The sequence below is a fragment of the Trachurus trachurus genome, assembly GCF_905171665.1.
Source record: "Trachurus trachurus genome assembly, chromosome: 3".
Classification (NCBI taxonomy): Eukaryota; Metazoa; Chordata; class Actinopteri; order Carangiformes; family Carangidae; genus Trachurus; species Trachurus trachurus.
This window is the reverse complement of record NC_139893.1, coordinates 25,963,779-25,981,730: the sequence shown is the minus strand read 5'-3', so window position 1 is coordinate 25,981,730 and position 17,952 is coordinate 25,963,779. Positions and strand designations below refer to the sequence as shown.

At 43.5% G+C, this 17,952-nt stretch overlaps 1 protein-coding gene across 1 annotated transcript in view; it reads left to right on the top strand.

Annotated features, from left to right (window-relative positions):
* Nucleotides 1–290: 290 nt before the first annotated feature.
* Nucleotides 291–17,952, top strand: part of znf536 (zinc finger protein 536) — a gene marked incomplete at both ends in the record, with an annotated part of 93,874 nt that continues 76,212 nt past the window's right edge. Inside the window, one exon of the mRNA XM_083998262.1 lies at nucleotides 291–2,610. Coding sequence (XP_083854388.1) covers nucleotides 291–2,610 — 2,320 coding nt within the window. The remainder of the gene's footprint in view (nucleotides 2,611–17,952) is intronic.

Sequence of the window (17,952 nt, the reverse complement as noted above, 5' to 3'; positions counted from 1 at the left end):
ACAGGGTAATTATTCCATCCAAAATGGTGTTACATTTTGAAAAAGTTCTACCGAGTCACAGCTTTTTTCCAGGCCCTCGGTGCTAACAATTCAGGTGATGTTCTGTGTGTCAAAGACAAAAAAAAAAAATTCAGGACAGGTGCTGTTTTCCTCAAATGTAGTAGCAATATTTCTGGCTGTTTGGTCGGACCATTGTCACAAAACATACGTTGTTTTGAAATGCAATATTTCTAATTCTGCAGTTCTATTATTTCTAATGTGGTACCTCCTTTTTTGTCTTGTTTTACAGGATGGATGACTCTAGTTTGTGTCTTGGTGTGTCATCAGCTGTGCCTGATGCTGATGCCCATCTGAGCAGTGCAGTCTTGAATGGCCGCTACCCCATAAGTCAAAAGCTTCACCAGCTTACTGCCCAGCTAGGACACGCCTTTCCTGACCTACACCGCCCACAACAGATCCCTGAAGAGAAAGCAGCTACACCTTTGGACGAGAAGACCCACCACGCAGCCCTGGCTAGTCAACCTATAAGCAGTCAAATGGCCCTGCTAGCTAATCAACTCAACCGAGATATTGACGCAGGGGCACTAAGTGGGCTGAACGGACGCGTTGACCTGCAGCAATTTCTTAATGGCCAGAACTTGGGCATCATGTCCCAGATGAATGATATTGAAGATGATGCCCGCAAGAATAGGAAGTATCCCTGTCCTTTATGTGGCAAGCGCTTCCGTTTTAACAGCATCTTGTCACTGCACATGCGCACACACACAGGAGAGAAGCCTTTCAAGTGCCCCTACTGTGACCACCGAGCTGCTCAAAAGGGCAACTTGAAGATCCACCTCCGCACCCATAAGTTGGGTAATCTTGGGAAGGGCCGTGGCCGTGTCCGAGAGGAGAATAGGCTGCTCCATGAACTGGAGGAAAGGGCCATTCTGAGGGACAAGCAGATGAGAGGGAGTGGCAGTCTCCTCCAGACACCTCCAACACCCCATCTGGGTCTCAATAACAGCTCTAACACCCATCAGCAGCAACTAGGCTCAGCCTGTGGTATCCTTCCCCCCTCTGGTCTTGCCACCGCAGACACAGTTTCCCAGCCTTCCTCTTCACCCAAGCCAGCTGGCACCCAGGATGAACAGTCCCTGAACCCAACTACAGGCTTCCGCTGCACCTTCTGCAAAGGGAAGTTCAAGAAGCGTGAGGAGCTGGACCGCCACATTCGCATACTCCACAAGCCCTACAAATGTACTCTGTGTGAGTTTGCTGCCTCCCATGAAGAGGAGCTGATAAGTCACGTAGAGAAGGCCCACATCACTGCTGAGACCACACAGGGCCAGGGTGGCACTGGTTCTGGTGGCACGCAACCGGCCACCGAATTCCGCTGTGATGTTTGTGGACAGGTGTTCAGCCAAGCTTGGTTCCTTAAGGGTCACATGCGCAAGCACAAGGACTCCTTTGAACACTGCTGCCAAATCTGTGGCCGTCGCTTTAAGGAACCTTGGTTCCTCAAGAACCATATGAAGGTACATCTGAACAAGTTGGCCATCAAGAGCAAGCCGCCCCAGCCCAGTGAGCAAGACATTGCTGCCGTCAATAGCATGACCAATCTGGCTCAAGAAGCTCATGCCAACCTTTACTCTCGCTACATCTCCTGTCTTCAGGGGGGCTTTCTTTCTCCAGACAAACAAGGTCTGAGTGAGCAGCACCAGATGTTGGCTAAAGCAGGGATAGCCATGAAGGAAAAAGAGATGTTAGGGAAACTGCTGGGGCCAATGGCAGGAGGTATGGGCCATGGGCTGGGTGAAAATGAGAAGCGCTCACTCCTGGGCTGTCTAAACCTTGTGCCACCACTGAAGTCGAGCTGCATGGAGCGCCTGCAGGCAGCTGCAAAAGTGGCAGAGATGGATTCCCTCAGTAGCTACCAAGCCTGGCAGATAATGGCTCGTGGCATGGCCATGGATAGGGCCTTCATGCCCAAGGAGCAGCAGCAGCACCAGCACCAGCACCAGCACCAGCACCAGCACCACATAGCCCCAGGGCAAGAAGATGATATGGGTAGTACTGGGGCCTTGGCTTCTTTCTCAAAGGATAAACAAGACTACTCCTTGATTTCTTCCAATGATAGCTCAAAGCAGAAGCAGCTCTCAGAGGCCTTGCAGGGAACCAAGGCCAGCGGGGCCATGATGTCAATGAAGGAGGATGGAAGAGGCTTTGACAGTCACCGTGACTTAATGTCTCACCATGGTAGTGCTGAGGCTCCTGGAGCCTTGGCCGGCTTGGGAAGCCCAAACATTGACTACAGCCTCTCCAGCCTCTCCAGCCTAAAGGAGAAGCCTTCAGAGTGCCCTGACTGTGGCCGCATCTTTAGAACCTATCATCAGATGGTTGTCCACTCCCGCATCCATGGCAAGGACAGGAGAGGCATTGACGAAGTGCTCCAGCAACAGAGTCTGGATGAACGCCGCGGGTCAGCCAGCGATCCTGAGTCCCAGTCAATCAGCCGCTCCACCACCCCTGGTTCCTCCAATGTGACAGAAGAGAGCGGAGCTGGAGGAGGACACTCCCAGACTGGAAGTGTCCAGGATGACAGCCCACATCCCTCCTCACCATCTTCAGGTAAGAGACAAGTCAGAGAATAAATGGTAACAACTTGAATTCTTTGGTCAGTCTAAATGGAAAGCTACATTTATCTGTTGACATAAACCGGGGAAGTTTTTTTATTCATTCATTAGATTTTGCATTATTACTGTCCCACATTTTTATCTGTAGTTTTTTAGCAAGCTCTCTAATTGTGTTGCTAGTGCTATAGTATAATAGTGTGTCAAATCCCTCTCTTTAAAACTGGGATGAAAATGTATCCAAACACCCTCCAAAGAATCAGAACTCCACATTCTTCACATAACTTAGATACTTAAATTATGCTGTACTTGGTAACAACAGTCCCCTGACATTGCTGTGTTGTTGCCACAATTCACATTAAACCAAACACATGGCTCGAGAGAGCACAAACCAGGAAGAAACCTGCCCCACCACTGCATCCACATTTTGCAGGTTAGCGGCCTAGATCCCTGTGGAACACTGAGTAAAGACTGGGAGCGTGGGGACGAACTCGTTTTAACCACAGCGATTAATAAATGTCTTTAATAAACATGTTGGAGACAACCATACCCCTCCCCTCTCACTTCCCGGCAAATACAGGCCGGCCGGGGCTAGATAAGTGTATGTTTAGTGGGATTAAGGGAGGCTCGTTGCTAATGATTACACAAGTTTTTAAAGGTAACTTTCGCTTGCTCCTCAGGGCACTATTCTGGCGTTAAGTACATGCGTGGTAATTAGGTCACGACTATGCGATAATCAGTCGGTTTAAGCTAAACAAGACACTAATTAAAGCTATACATATAAAACAGGTCAAAAAAAATTGGTGAACTTCATTTGCAAAAGCAAGGATGTGCTTTTAAGTCCTATGAGGAAAAATATAAATAAATATAAATATAAATCAGAGTGGCTTAGCTTAAGGCTGTAAGCAACTTAATTCCACCAGTGGAGACGAAATTGTTTATTTATTCACAGAGGCATAAAGTCCTTATCATGCCCGTGTAGTGTGATGGGTTTGAACATGGGATAGGCTATGTTTATTTTAATCTAAGAAATAATAACAGACAACCCCCCACCCCAATTAGGAATTAATGAAAATGAGAGTGAGATAAAAACCTATTTTCTTTATAGAGACTATTAAACATAACACTTTCTCAACAGGGTGGGGGTGTAGCGGATGTAATTATCTTCTGAATTTTAATGCTGGAAGTTTCTCTCTCCATCTGTCTCTCTCTCCCTCTCTCTGTATGTCTCTTTTGACTCAAGCACTTTGAATCTGATGGGTACAGCTTGTGGTGTTTCAACAGCTTCAGAAGTACTGTATTAACAATGAGTGTGCAGTATAAAAAAAGTGAATTAAAATAATAATTGACAAATAAAACTAGTAGAATTTACCAGCAAATGCTAACAAAGCACAAATGAATGCATTAGATTTCGTTGAGTGGTTAAATCTCGCCCCCTAGTCATTATTTTTTGGAGAAGGAGGGCAGGATTAAAGACAGAAATATAAGTCGAAAAATAAATTAAGATATGTGTTGGTAACATTGCACAAAAAAGCAAGTTGGTCTCCACAAGGCCTTCCTGCTGTTTCTGCATATGTGTATGGTTTGTGTACAGGTAGTGTCACAGAGATACACAGGCGCTATTCAAACTCTGTCAGTCTTCCACTGTCCTATCTCAAAGGCTGTCCTTACACTGAGATTTGTGCCAAAACAGGATGTCAAACTGTAGCAGCTAGTGAGTGTGGTAAAGCTGATGAATAGACTTTTTTTTTTTTTTTTTTAAGTTTTTAGAAATTAATAAGCAAGCACTTGATCTGAGAAATACACTTTTAAATTTGAGAAGTAAACAGATTTGACACATGGAAATGTTAAATATGCTTGTTTTGCTACTTCCTGTTTTTTGATTCAGAAGTAGTGAAACTTGTCTTTCTTCGCAACTTACACAATGTGATTCACATTAGGAGCTCAGGGACTCTCAAATTAGAAGCTTTGATGTGTGAGAAAAAATGTGTCTGAGTCTCATGTGGAGAAAGGTGTCATGCTTCTCCTCTGTATGCATGTTTTGTTGTGTGCGTGTGTGTTTCTGTGTGTGTGAGAAACAGAGAGGGGGTTATGTGCTTTACAGTATGTGTGCATATCACTCTCTTCTGTTGTGAACAGGATGTGGCTACTGTACCATTGTCTTTATCTTAATATGTCACGTTTAAAAAAGAAAAGCTTGTAATTCTCTCCAACTGTGTGTGTGTGCACCTGCAGACAAGAATGCATCTGTCTATGTGAGAGCCTCTGCCCCGCCACCTACCCACAGCAATTTTGAGTTAAACTTAAATTATAGTAATCAACAATAACATCTCAACTGTGAAAGAAGGTCAACTCCGCCGCTTTTGTCTTTGAGACGGCACTTGTTTAAAAGCAACGTGAGACAAAAAGAAAGAAGTGAGGAAGAAAAAGAGCAGAAAAACAAAGGCCTCTGTCAGAGATGTCCTTTAAAGACCTTCCTTGTTACAGGATAGCTCAGCAGCTAACCTTGAGCATGCTTCTTATTCAATAAAATTCTGTCTTTCTTTTTCTCTTTTTAAACAGTAAACAAAGAGGTAATTACATTTATGCCCATCACCATCCTTTTTTTTGTTTAGTTATCCTTGGGCTGACTTCACTACATCATTATTGTTTCCTGTGATGATCATGCCTCAAAGAAAACTGTGTTTAGAGAAAACACGTTGCATGTTAGGGAGGTTCAGCAACAGGTAGACCTGTCGGGGGAATACAGCTCATCGCATCTTAAATAGACCATTGCGTTGGAAAGCTTTGCCTTTTTTGTGCCAGCTCTTACATCCCGTAACCCACCATTAAAAATCCTCATTTTGTATGACAGTGTCTCCCCCGTTCTGCTGCCATAGAGCGGGCGAAATGTAGCTGAATGTGTAAAAAATAGGCTTTTCTGCACTATACAAGGCCTAAAGCAGCAGAATTCCTTCTTACACGCACTTCCACAACCTTCCCACTATTCCTAAACCTCACTCCCACCTCTTGGCTCCGGGCTGTAAAAGACTCCAAATGCTCCCTCTAGCTCTCTCTTTCTCTCTCTCTCTCTCTTTCTCTCCAGAGAATCCCCCATGTCTACATTTTTTTTCTTTAAGAGGAACAGCATTTTAACATGGTGAGGATTAGCCTGCATATCCCTGGTCTTTACCGTGGCTCAAACAAGCAGGCAAAATGCTTGCTTCATACAAATTGAAATTGGATTTGCCAACTTGACGCCTTAGGTTATAAAGCGTGGATATTCATCTAATTGCGACAGTACAATGGGGGCGTAATTACACATGCAGACAAACTGTTACAGTGTAATTACTGTGTCATTAAAACAGAAATAAAGTAGACTTGAACAAGATCCATACTGCTATGAATATGCAACGTGACAAATCCAGTCTAACTAGCTAATATTAGCCAACGTGTTGTCAATACCAGCAGAAATACCTTCTGAGGATTATGAGTATTATGAATACTATGAAATATGCAATAAAACAAAAGAATAAATACATCCATGGGCATAGAGAGTAACCATTCAGTGTCAGGACAGTTTATTCATTGACCAAATATTGTGGGTTCTGAATGTTCTCGGAGAACTGTGTAAAAATGAACCAAGGGATGTATCCATACTCTTCTTTCAAATGATCTATAGGATTTACACACCTTAAGCCCTTTTTACACAGCCTGTTCAAGGCGGGAATGTTGCGCCTTCCCTGTCTCACCATACAGTGTGTACTGTGTGTGTAGTGTTACAGATTCTCTTAAGAAATTTGTAGCTAATGACTCGACACCCGAGCATCAATTTGAGATAATCTGATGTAGTTCATCTTGGGTTTACATGACCACTCTGGGTCTGCAGCTCCATGTCAGCTATTTGGTAGTTTTTAAGATATTTGTTCATGTCAGACGGGGGGCTTCGCGATGCTGTTTAGCTAGCGTTAGCATTAACAGCTTTTTACCTACTAGTTCCCAAGAGCTTTAGTTACAGTGGGTTTACAAGCTGCTCAGTCAGCACCCAGGCAGCACTGCCTCAGGTCCACTGCCTATGGTGTAGTGTAAAGTTAAATGTGGCCTATGTCTTTTTAGGGTGAACTGAAAATTGTATGTACACGAGTAAGTGAAGAGTGTTCAGTATGATCAAAAACAAACATAATTGCAAACAGTTAACATTTGGTTGTTTTCAGCATAGCCAAGTCAGTGAATCTGTCCCAGCTTATGTCTGTAAATGAGAACATGAAAAAAAGTTCACTTTGAAGAAAAAGTCAATGAGGTGCTATAGAATGAACAAAGAGCAACTGAATTTGCAATCTACTATACACATGTAGGCTACTGAATACACAAATGAACTTGGGAGAGGAAATAAATGAATCTCTCATTGTCTGATGGTTTGACTATGGAACACCAAAACAAATAACATATATCTCCTCACGACAGTTCTACTTTTCCACCTCAAACCAAACTGTAAAATGAGGCCAGCCCTCCGTGAGTGTGTGCACCATAATATATGTGTGTAAAACTATGTGCATTAAAAAATAATGAATTATGTCTCTGATTTTTTTCCCATTTCTCCGCTCTGCATAAATTATTTTGTCTTTGTAATTGACATCCGTTCTTCTATACCCCCCCGCCCCACCCACCCCCAACCCTTCACACTATTCTTCTTCTCTCTATAATCAGAGAACTCAATGGTTACAAAACCTGAGCTTTCTACCCCCCGCTCATTTGAAGGAGCCTGGCCTGTCATATCTGTATTTTTTATGTGTCACCAAACTTAAATAGACAGTCATTGTATTACAGGCACATTCATTCCCCGAGCTGTATTTTTGTACAGTAGGTCAGGACTCTGGTGTCTGGTAAATGATAAAAGTTCTATTCAAACGCACTAATTGTCAGTGTGCTGTGCTGATTGACATGTCTCGGATAAATGCAGACTTAGTATTTTTGTACACGCTTGCACAATATAAAAGGGCAATTTATTTCTCTGTTCTTCTTTCTCTTTTTCCTTGCACAGTTCATTTGATTTCTTTCTTCCTTCCTTGCTCTCTCTTTTTCTCTCTCCTACCCCGTCTCTCAGACTCAATTTGTAAATATTACCCATGGTGGGAATTAGCCCAGGCTTTTTAGATATTTTAAAATTCCAATTGTATTCCGACGAGTGCGTTTGAGCGAAAGAAGGACTGCAAGACTCGGTTTGCTCCTCAGTATTCCTGGGTGGCTATCAGTGGCTAGTCTTGTTCTTATGAAACATTTATCAGCCCGTTTTATGTCTTAATGATCACGTTAGGATTCCCCATTTGGTTATGAAGCGGGGACAGAAGGAAGAAAAAGACTAGAAAAAAGACTGTTGAGAGAGTAGAGGAGAGGTGAAGAAAAAAATTACACGGGCAATCCAGAAGGAAGAGACTGAGTCGAGAGATGACAGGGCATCACATTCCTCAGTAAACAGCATCACATTATGCCATCCACTCTTTTCAACTCCAAATCTTTGCCAAAACATAGCGTACCTTTCTCCTAGAACAAGATTCCTTGGCTTACCCACACGCACACACTCAGGCGCATACACACCTCCACACCTCCTCCCTCTTCCTCTGTCTTCCCCCCCGTTTCTGTTTTATGTTTTTATAATTAAAACATAATATTTATCTTTCCATAACAGAAGGCTGCCTTACTCCGTCAGGTAGACTGTTTGCATATTAATATTCTTAATACATCAACAAGCTATCTTCTCCGGTGTCATTGCTGAAACTGAGCAAAAATAGAGGAAAGAGAAGTTGACTCGCAAAATGCAGGAGGAAGAGGAAGAGGAGATGGGTAAGAGTAGTTTTTGAAATGCAGGAGGGACTTAACTTGAATTCGCCTTGAACACACCAGAGAAAGAGACTTGAGGAAAAAAAAAAAGAAAAGAAAGTGAGAGTAAAAGAAAGACATGAATTAACATCACAGTCACAACTTGTATGCAGTCCTGAGTGTGTTTACTGAGTCTCAACCTGAGGACACACATAAAAAATGCACAGATTCAGGCTGAGCAGGCGCTTGTCGCTCTTTCAGTCAAACTACACTGGCTAAAAAAAACAACAAAAAAACAGCAAAGTTTATCTTCCTTTGATTGTTTATGTGTGTGTGCTTAAAGGATGGAGGGAGGGAGGGAGGGAAGGAAGGAGGGAGGGTGGGCGAAGCTGAATGAGGGTGAACGCCAAGTTCCCTTTTCTCTGTCTGGTGACAGCTGTCTGACTCTGTCAGTGTGGGATTCCTGTGAAATGAGGCAGGGTTCTCGGTCAAGGAATGCAAATGGACAGCGCTGGATGGTGGATAGACCAGGGCCAGACGTGGTGGTGGTGGGAGTGTGTGTGTGGGGGGGGGGGAGGCTTTGTTTGAACAAGTTAACTTGGGCTGATGATTGGGGTTCCTCCTGTAAGTGAAAGAGCAAGAGAATACATTGACCTTTGCCTCGTTAAAAATGGAAGCCAGGCATGTGATACCATGACGAGGGAATCTCCTACATGCTCTTTTATTTCACTTTCTCATGCTTTCCCTCCGCTTTTTGTGCTTCTCTTCTTCCTTGCTCTGTCATTCTCTATTTTTGCCGCCCCCACCCTTCGCCCCCCTCGCCCATCCAAACCCCCTCCGACCCCTACCCCCCAATCTCTTCCTCTTAACCCCATTGACAGGTCACATAAAAAGCCTTTTGTATCAACATCAGGGTGCTGACATGAGAGCAGAGAGCAACATGAAAAATGTGCTTTTTTTCTTAGTTGTAGCTATCTCCTCATCACAAAAGAGAGAGAGAGGAGGAATGACAGAGAGTAGAGAGAGGGAGAGAAGGGGGGAAAAAAAGGGAGAAGCAAAAAGTGAGGGAGGAATTAAGTCCAGGGATTAAGATCTCTGGCTTTGGTTTTTTTCACTCTCTCACCCTGCCACTTTCCAATTGTTCTTAAAATATTTGGCAATGTCAATTAGTAAGTGAGCAGAGCTAGCTGATGAACACAATTTTCCAGGCGACTGAGCACCCTATTGTTGTGGAGCGAACAGCAGATTTCTGAGGTCATTATCATTCCCTGTTAGCCGTGCCCAGCTGCTCTCCTCTTGGCTCCAGCCATCTCCGCTCCCTCTTTCCCTGTTCCTCCTACTCTTATACATCTCTCCTCTCCTCTCCTCTCCTCTCCTCTCCTCTCCTCTCCTCTCCTCTCCTCTCCTCTCCTCTCCTCTCCTCTCCCTCTCTTCTCCCTCTCTTCTCCCTCTCCTCTCCTCTCTACACCATGTTCACCAGTTCAGGGCTGGTTGATAGCAAAGCAGCAACAGGGGGCCTTTCAACAAGGGGAGGGATGGGAGGAGCTTTGCTGGTAGAAAGAAAGAGGGAGAGAGTGAGATGAATATATTGCGAGAGTGGTAGTGGTGGTTGGGTTAGGGGGGTACAGTAAAGGCAAATGAGTGAGAGGGGGAGGAGAAAGTAAGGGAGAAGAAGGGAAAAAAACAGAGAAGGGCATGGAGGCCAGCCGTTCGAAGACTCGGATCAGGTGGCAGCCGAACACAAGGGGGATGTTAAGAGTAAAATGGGAAGGAAGGATAGAGAGGAAAAAGAGAGTGAGATTACAGTTTGGACATGTAGTCTGAGAGACGGTTAGAAAGTGTAGAAGCATAAAGGGAGGATGAAAAAAACACTAGTCACACTTTACGTGACATTTGTCAAACCTTGTGGTCACACTTACATTTTCTCATATTGTGCAGCGCTTGGTGTGAACTGTGATGAGTCTGTGATCTGAGAGAAGTTGGAATAAACAGTGTTATTCTTCAAAGAAACAGACATAGTAGTCTGGAGTGACCTCAATTAAAAGCATTGTATATTCTGCACTTAAAGCTGCGTTCATTGAAGAAAAATGCACATTGTAAACACATTGCTGTACTTTAAAGTGCGATGAACATAGTACAGATGAGTTTCAAGATTAATAACAAAACAAGGCAAAAAAAAAAAGAAAAGAAAAAACACCTGCCTGCTGTTACACTTTTATGTGAAAGAATTGAGTTTTCTTTCATTTGGCACAAAGCATCCAGGTATCTGCATCTAAACATCCAAAGGAGTTTTTTTTTTTTTTTTGCTTAAGAAATGATGAAAGATCCCTTTGAGTCAAAATACAAAAAGAGAGAGAGAAAAAAAGGGAAATAAAAAATCCAAGACTTTTTTGTACTTGCCAGTTGTACATCTTAATGTGCTCCCAGAGGCCTTTTCACCCTCCTCCTCTTCCTCCTCTTCTCTCCTCCACCTCAGTGCAGCCCCCACCACCTCTCCTCTCACCCATGGGTGCACTCCCTCCTTCCTCTCCTCGCGCTGTCATGTTCACGACAGCAGATTTACACATCTTGGAAAGCAGAAGAAACTTAAATCTTTCATCCTTTGTCATTGTTTATTAAAAGATCTATTAAAAACATTAGAACCCACCCAACAAAGTAGTTGTTGTTAAAGATAACTACACTAGTAAATCTAGTTGTAAGGAGCAAAACTAAGGGACAGATCCACAACATTGAACAGAGCGGCAGGATTCAGTCATGACTCTTATAACGCTCACTTCCTCCTCCTGTTTGTATTGTTTCTCTTGTCCAACCTGTAGAAAGTTAACACTGGTTGGTAGTGGGTGTGTAGGTTCTTCTCCGAGACAGTGTGTGTGTGTCTGTGTGTGTGTGAGAGAGAGAGAGGAAGAGGAAGAGAGACAGAGAGAGAGGGAGAGAGAGGAAGAGGAAGAGAGACAGAGAGAGAGGGAGAGAGAGAGTGAAAAAGGGTGAGCAGCATCAAAGCGTTGCTCTCAGCTGCAGCTGCCAAGCTTCCTCGTCCCCAGTTAGCAGCCATCCAGCTGTCAGGCTGCGCGAAGAGGAAGAGAGGGGGGGAAATCTCTCACCAGCCATATGGTCCCCAGTTCTGTCAGAGACACTCCACGCTCCGTGGGCAAATGGCAAACTCATATATCTAATCAACACTCTTAATATCCAGACCTGAGACCAGGGATATTTTCAGAGTCTTGCCTTTCAGCGGCGAGGCTAAAAGGAGTGTACGGGATATGACCGGGCACTTAGAGTATGTGCTTGTGGTGTCATGTAAGCTTTGAGCACTGCACACACATTACAGGAGGGTACTGTGTATGTGTGTCTGGAAAGGCCTGTTTACACTGATTTTATAAGAAACTGCTGATGTTTCCTTATTGTCTCATGAAAAGACTTCTTCCCAAATCTAAAATAAAATATATATTAAAATAGTTAAGTATTGTTTCATTAAATAATTTTCTTACAGCCAGGTACTGTAGTTTTTATCAGCCATTAATTAAACACGAGTGAGTGGTGCATCTATATTCAGTGACTGAGTGATTCACATTTTGGTGGACTAGTGCATGTTCATGCAGTGGGCGGAGTGAAACAGCGTTGAACCACTTCATAGTTTTTGGCTGACATTCTTTATTTTTCTTTAATCTTGTTTCATCTTTGAAATTGTTTCTCTGCTCTGTTGAGCTTTAAGATCTTCTGCATTTTTGCCAGTAAATAATAAAAAAAAATCTCTGGTTCACCAAATGTGTTTCTAACCACTTACTGCACAGACTGCCTCTATATGGCCCTGTGTGCCCCAAAATTGAAAGAGGCCTGTGTGATTTAATATGTCTTTTAGATCTATTTAAAGGTCCCACATTTATCATATTTGTTTCCTGTCTTTAATTTTTTGTGTTGATCTCTTAAGAAGATATATTTGTGGTTTAAGGAATCAAAATTCAATGTCATTTGACATCTCTCTCAGGCTTCACTCTAGAGCTCTTGTAACAACAGTTGGGTGAGCCAATCAGAAGAGAGGAGGCTCTGAGCCTGTCTTTTGATTGGCTGTCTGTTTTAAATGCGTTCCATTATGAATATGGTAGATTTCAGGTAAACACTAAGAAAACAAATTCTGCAAAGTTTTAATGTTCTGTCCAGGTAGAGGAGGCTTTGTGAATGGCTAAGGCCCAATCCCATTTCTCTTTTTTACCCCTACCCCTTCCCCTACCCCTTGCCCCTCGCCCCTTGAAACGGAGCTACAAGGGGTAGGGGTAGAAAGTCAACCCCTCCGAATTGGGACACCCCTTCAACAATCACATACGTCATCACGTAGTCTCACTGGCTTTTACGTAAGCTGATGCGGCGAGCTTTTGCAAATAGCCGTGTAGCCTACCATATAACTTAATAAAATAAGATAAAACGTAATGCAGGCTGATCAGTTCATTGTAAAACATTTATTTGCTGATGTAAATGTGGTGATTTATGTACACAGAGCCCAGAGGCAGCGCTGCCTGCTCCTCTGTCTGATACACACATGAAGCTTCACTTTTCATCCAAATAAACTAATGTTACTGACACAATTGTCAGATTTCATCAATGAGACCAACATTTAAATGCTGAAAAGAATTTAACATGCCGGTGGTAAACCTCTAAAAACCCGCGGATAAGTTAATTAACGACCGCCTTCTCTCCCGGCGGGACCGGGACGAGGACGTAATTTGGCCGGCGGAGCAGCGCTGCAGACCGGCTGCTGCCTCTGTGAGGAGCCGCTCCTCCTGGAGCTTCATTTCTCCGAAAAATCGTCGGAGCAAACTTCTAACCCGCCGTCATTTGGGTAAACTAACCGCACATTTGGGACCTAAACAGTTACTTTCTCGCAAGAAAAAATATTAAAACTTGATAATAACCGCGCTACAGTGAGAAATAAAACAGCTTTTCGTTTTACAGCCACCGCTGCCGGCTGCCGCAAGATGCATTCTGGGAAACTTTTCATACCCCTCCGTTTGGAGTGTGCCTCTGAAAAATCTCCGTTTGGAGGGCTATGTAGCCCTACCACTTCCCCCTACCCCTCTGTCCTGACGGGGATTGGGACACCCCTACCCCTACACGTGAACGCGCAAAACGGAGGGGTAGGGGTAAGTGGTAGGGCCAAGGGGTGAAATGGGATTGGGCCTAAGCGTGGTCACTGCTTTATTGTGACATCACAAAGTTACAGAAGTCTTGACACCTCAGTTTCACTTGATATGTACTAAGAACTTAGACCTATTTAGAAAAACATGGGACTTTTAAGGGTACATTTGTTATGTTTAGTAGAAATGCAGTAAGTAAAGGAGGGCTACTTGAAAATTCTCTGTGTTTAGTTCCAGGATCTTGTGGCCATTAGCAGTTTCAATGGCCAATTTCATGTTTATGATGGGACAGGTCACCCATTGCAACCCTGTGGCTCATTGTAGTGTTCTTAATAGTTTTTCAACAACAATGGAGCTTTATGGCACAGGGAAATAAGATATATCCGGCTTTCAGAACATAGACAATACTTGTTAGGAGGATAAATCCATTTGTTTTTCCCCAGCTTTTTTTCATGGCATTTGTTAACAATAAGAAAAATACAATGACATGTTTTTAGCAATAGAACTATTGATTGAAGTTGACACAACAGCACAGACAGTTACCAAACCAAGCAAACTTCCTGGAAAATGTTTTTCTATGAAACATTATCGTGGCAGTAATATTTGTAGTGGATTGACTTGAACCCATGGTTTTAGTTTAGCAGAAGCTGTTAGCGTTAGCATAGCTAGCCCCAGAGAAAATGGCCTTGAATATGGCTTTGTGCTGTATCTTTTAGCGGGATGCTACACCTGCTCGTCTAATCCCGGCAGGCCTCTCCGCCTCTAGTCTCTCCAGCTGCAGAGTAACGGGTGCCTTATGGCACGGCAAAGCCGCACTGAATCATGGGGAGGTTTGTCGGTATTACAGCGACATGGCTGTGTAAAGCTTGGAAACAACCATCACCCCCCTCTTCCTCCTCCTCCTTGTGGGGAGCGAGGAGCACAAATCCCTCCCCAGTTTCTTTTCAGCAAACAGTTGTTAGTGTATGGAAGGAGCATGTAGCCCCGGACTGGAGGTGGTAGAGCAAGACAGACAGAGACAAAGAGAGAAAGAGAGAGAAAGTGAGTGATGTTGAGGAAGAGAGACAGCGGTGAAAAGGAGAAGAGGAGAAAGATTTAAATAGAAATCAAAAGATATGGACGTGGGTGGCGGGGGGGAAGAGAAGAGAGGAAGAGGGGGAGTGATCTGACTCCCACCAATCTTTGCTCAACCCAACAACCTGAAGCAGAGACCATTAAAAGGAGGGAGAGCTGGGTGAGATAGCAGCCTAGATGGATATGGTGGCAGCAATGGTTTGGAGGGATGGTAACTTTAATGGCCCCACTGGGTTTTTAATGAGTGTTGTGCCCCAAACAAAACGAGCTAATTAGTGTTATCATCCATACATCAGACCCTACACACACCCATTCCTTCTTAGGCAGACACATACACTCTGCTGTACACACTCACAAAAGCCTGCTCAAAAAACCCTCATCTTATTTTGCCCCCAAATTCTACCTATATTCTTTTACTTTAAATCTTTATTTTTTAAATTACTTCCACCTTTTATCAAGGGTCAAAATTTAACCATCACTCCCTTTTCATTATCTCACCCCTGTGTTGTCACACTCCCATACAGAGCTATTTCATTCTATCCCACCCACCTCACCGCACCCCCAACCCCCCCTCCTTTCCCCTCTCCCCCCCCGAAATAACACACACACACTCTCAGACCGAGGAGGCCGTGCCCTGTTTGTGAGTGGAGCGATTATGTCTACACTGGTTTAAAAGCAGGATAACATTGCCATGAATGGGAGTTTGGAGAAAGAGAAAAAAGGGTTCAAGCCAATATCCTGGCATTTGGACTCTAGCCGCTGTTACCTGCCTGTAAGCCACGTGTTTGTCACGCCATCGCCTGTGGTTGACCACACCACCACCCCACCACCACCCCCCCACTTTATTTCTCTTGCTCTAAGCCTATTATAAAATCAATAAACAATTGAGCTTTTTTTCCAGTGCTTTTAAATCTTTTTCTCCTCTATATATCCTCTGAGATGAAGGGGAGGCATGCAGGCGGTGGCAGTGAGGACTGTGTGTGTGTGTGTTTGTGTGTGTGTGTGGAGGGGGGTGGGTGTTAAAAGGAAAAAAGGAGAAAGGAAAACAGCTTTGTAACCGTTGCTTTCACAATCTTGAAGTCAAGTGAGCTTTTCACCAACCGGTGTCAGAGTTATTATCCAGTTTTGTTTATTCCAGGAGTGGGCTTCTTAGACTTTAACACAGTCATCACAGATGGCACTTCTGCTTCACATAAGAGTGTCTTCTTTTCATCTACTAAAAGGAGAAGTTTTACGTACAGACAAGCAAACGTTCCCCCCTGCATGATTTGAAATTAGTGACGTGGACACAGCGTGTTGTCGCCGTAACTCAGACTAGAATTTAGATTTGGCTTTTGTAGTTTGACCTGACAGACGAGGTTCAAAGTTTCCAACTGCACTTTCATCTACTTTTGTCACATCTCTTTATATCACTTTTCAACTTTTCATGGTTATAGAAAGCTCACGGGAATGATTGAGGGGTTTTTAATTGTCACATTCTCGAAATGTAATAACCCTTGAGTTGATAAAAATCAACAAACACCAACTCTGACAGCTGATTTTCAAATTAGGCATCAGAAAATGTGGCGTTTACAGATTTTAATTCCCTCTGTCAGTTTCAACTCATGTTTCAAACTCAGCAGCGCCGAGATGTCAATATAAACTTTTTATTCCACCAGTCGCACTGAAGTTGGAAATTACAATCCACAAACATACACACTGACACACTCACGTACACAGAGAGAGAGAGACACACACAAACGCGCGCTCACTCTCACATTGTTTACTCCTCCAGTCTTCTTGGAGTGCAGATACAGTAATTATCAGTGATCAAAAACAGCACAGGTTTTTCGGCTGATGTTTTTGATGTATTCATGATATTGTGTCGCCACATCATTTATCACACAGAAAGAAAGCAATTTGTGGGAAATAAGCTTTTTCCGAACATACTTGAGCAGATCCTTTGTAGACAGGATACAGTATTCAAGGGATTGTACCTAAAAGTGATGCTGGAGACGATGACAAGACCAACCCTGCACCAATTCGACATTCTGTTGATTTTTTTTTTCTTCATGTGAAAACACATTTGAATAAATCTTTCTTCAACTGTTATTGCAACTTCATTTCATGAGGTAGAAAAAAAAAACAGTGATGTTGGCATGTGCAAAAGTTTGGGCACCTTGTCAGCACTTGGTCACTTGATTTGACAAAATTACACACACTTTTCCTGTGTGAACTAAAGCAAACCTGCAGGTTCCCTTTGGTTGGGAAGTCAAGAAGATGTTGTCTTCTTGACTTTCACACTTCCCCCTTAACTGCCATCTTCTCAATGACATTTCAGACAGTGCTAAATTTCCAGCTTGAAGCGCTTTGATATCTTTTTATAGCCTCCCCTGCTTCCTAGGCATCTATTAGCTTCACTCTCAGATCCTCAGTCGGTTGCTTGGAGAAGCTCGTGCTGTTGAGGCTTCAAGGTTTGAAGAGTCAGAGAAATTATCACCTCTGGAAATTATCATCAGCTGACAATAATTAATGACAGTTTTTGACCTGCCTTACAAATCCTAATAAGTCAATTAAGGCCTGAGGAGTTGATGAAGTAATGAAACGTTTTGACATTACATCGTTACTGTTTATTTTCTAAATTCATGAAATAAAAAGTAACATTATATTTACAATATTGGCTTACTACAGGGGTTGTATTCTTTTCTTTTATATCAACAAAATATGTTTTATTTTTTTTAAAGTATATTTTGGGGGCTTTTATTGCCTTTATTGATAGTGCAGTTGAGAGAGAGACAGGAAAATGGGGAGGCAGAGAGTGGGGGAATGACACGCAGGAAAGGGCAGTCCGACGCGGGACTCGAACGGGGGCCGCCTGCACCGAGGACTGAGCCTCAACATGGGGCGGCAGCTCTACCCAGTGAGCTAAACGCCGCCCCAACAAAATATGTTATTTGCACAGAGAGGCAGAAACTTAGTACAACTTAATGCGTAAAACATCATTGCTACAGCAAATCTTAAACGCAGTATTAGATAATACAGAGCGGTTAAGCATTCTCTCCCAGCTCGTTGTTTTCCAGGCATTGGGCTTACTCTGATGCTCCATGCCTGCTGTATGCAGTCCAGTGGACGGACTTTTGACTGCAACAGATTTCACCAAGCTGTTGATTACATCATCTTGGACTTTATTCTTCTAGCTAGCCTCCATTTTGGCTGACCCGCCCCTCAACATGGCTGCTATTGGCTGACCCACCGCATCCCCACGCCCACGGCCACTGCCACCACCAACCATACAACTACCACCACCCAACCCAACCCCACCCCTGCCTGTCTTCAGCCAAGCCTTGATTGGATGACTCAAA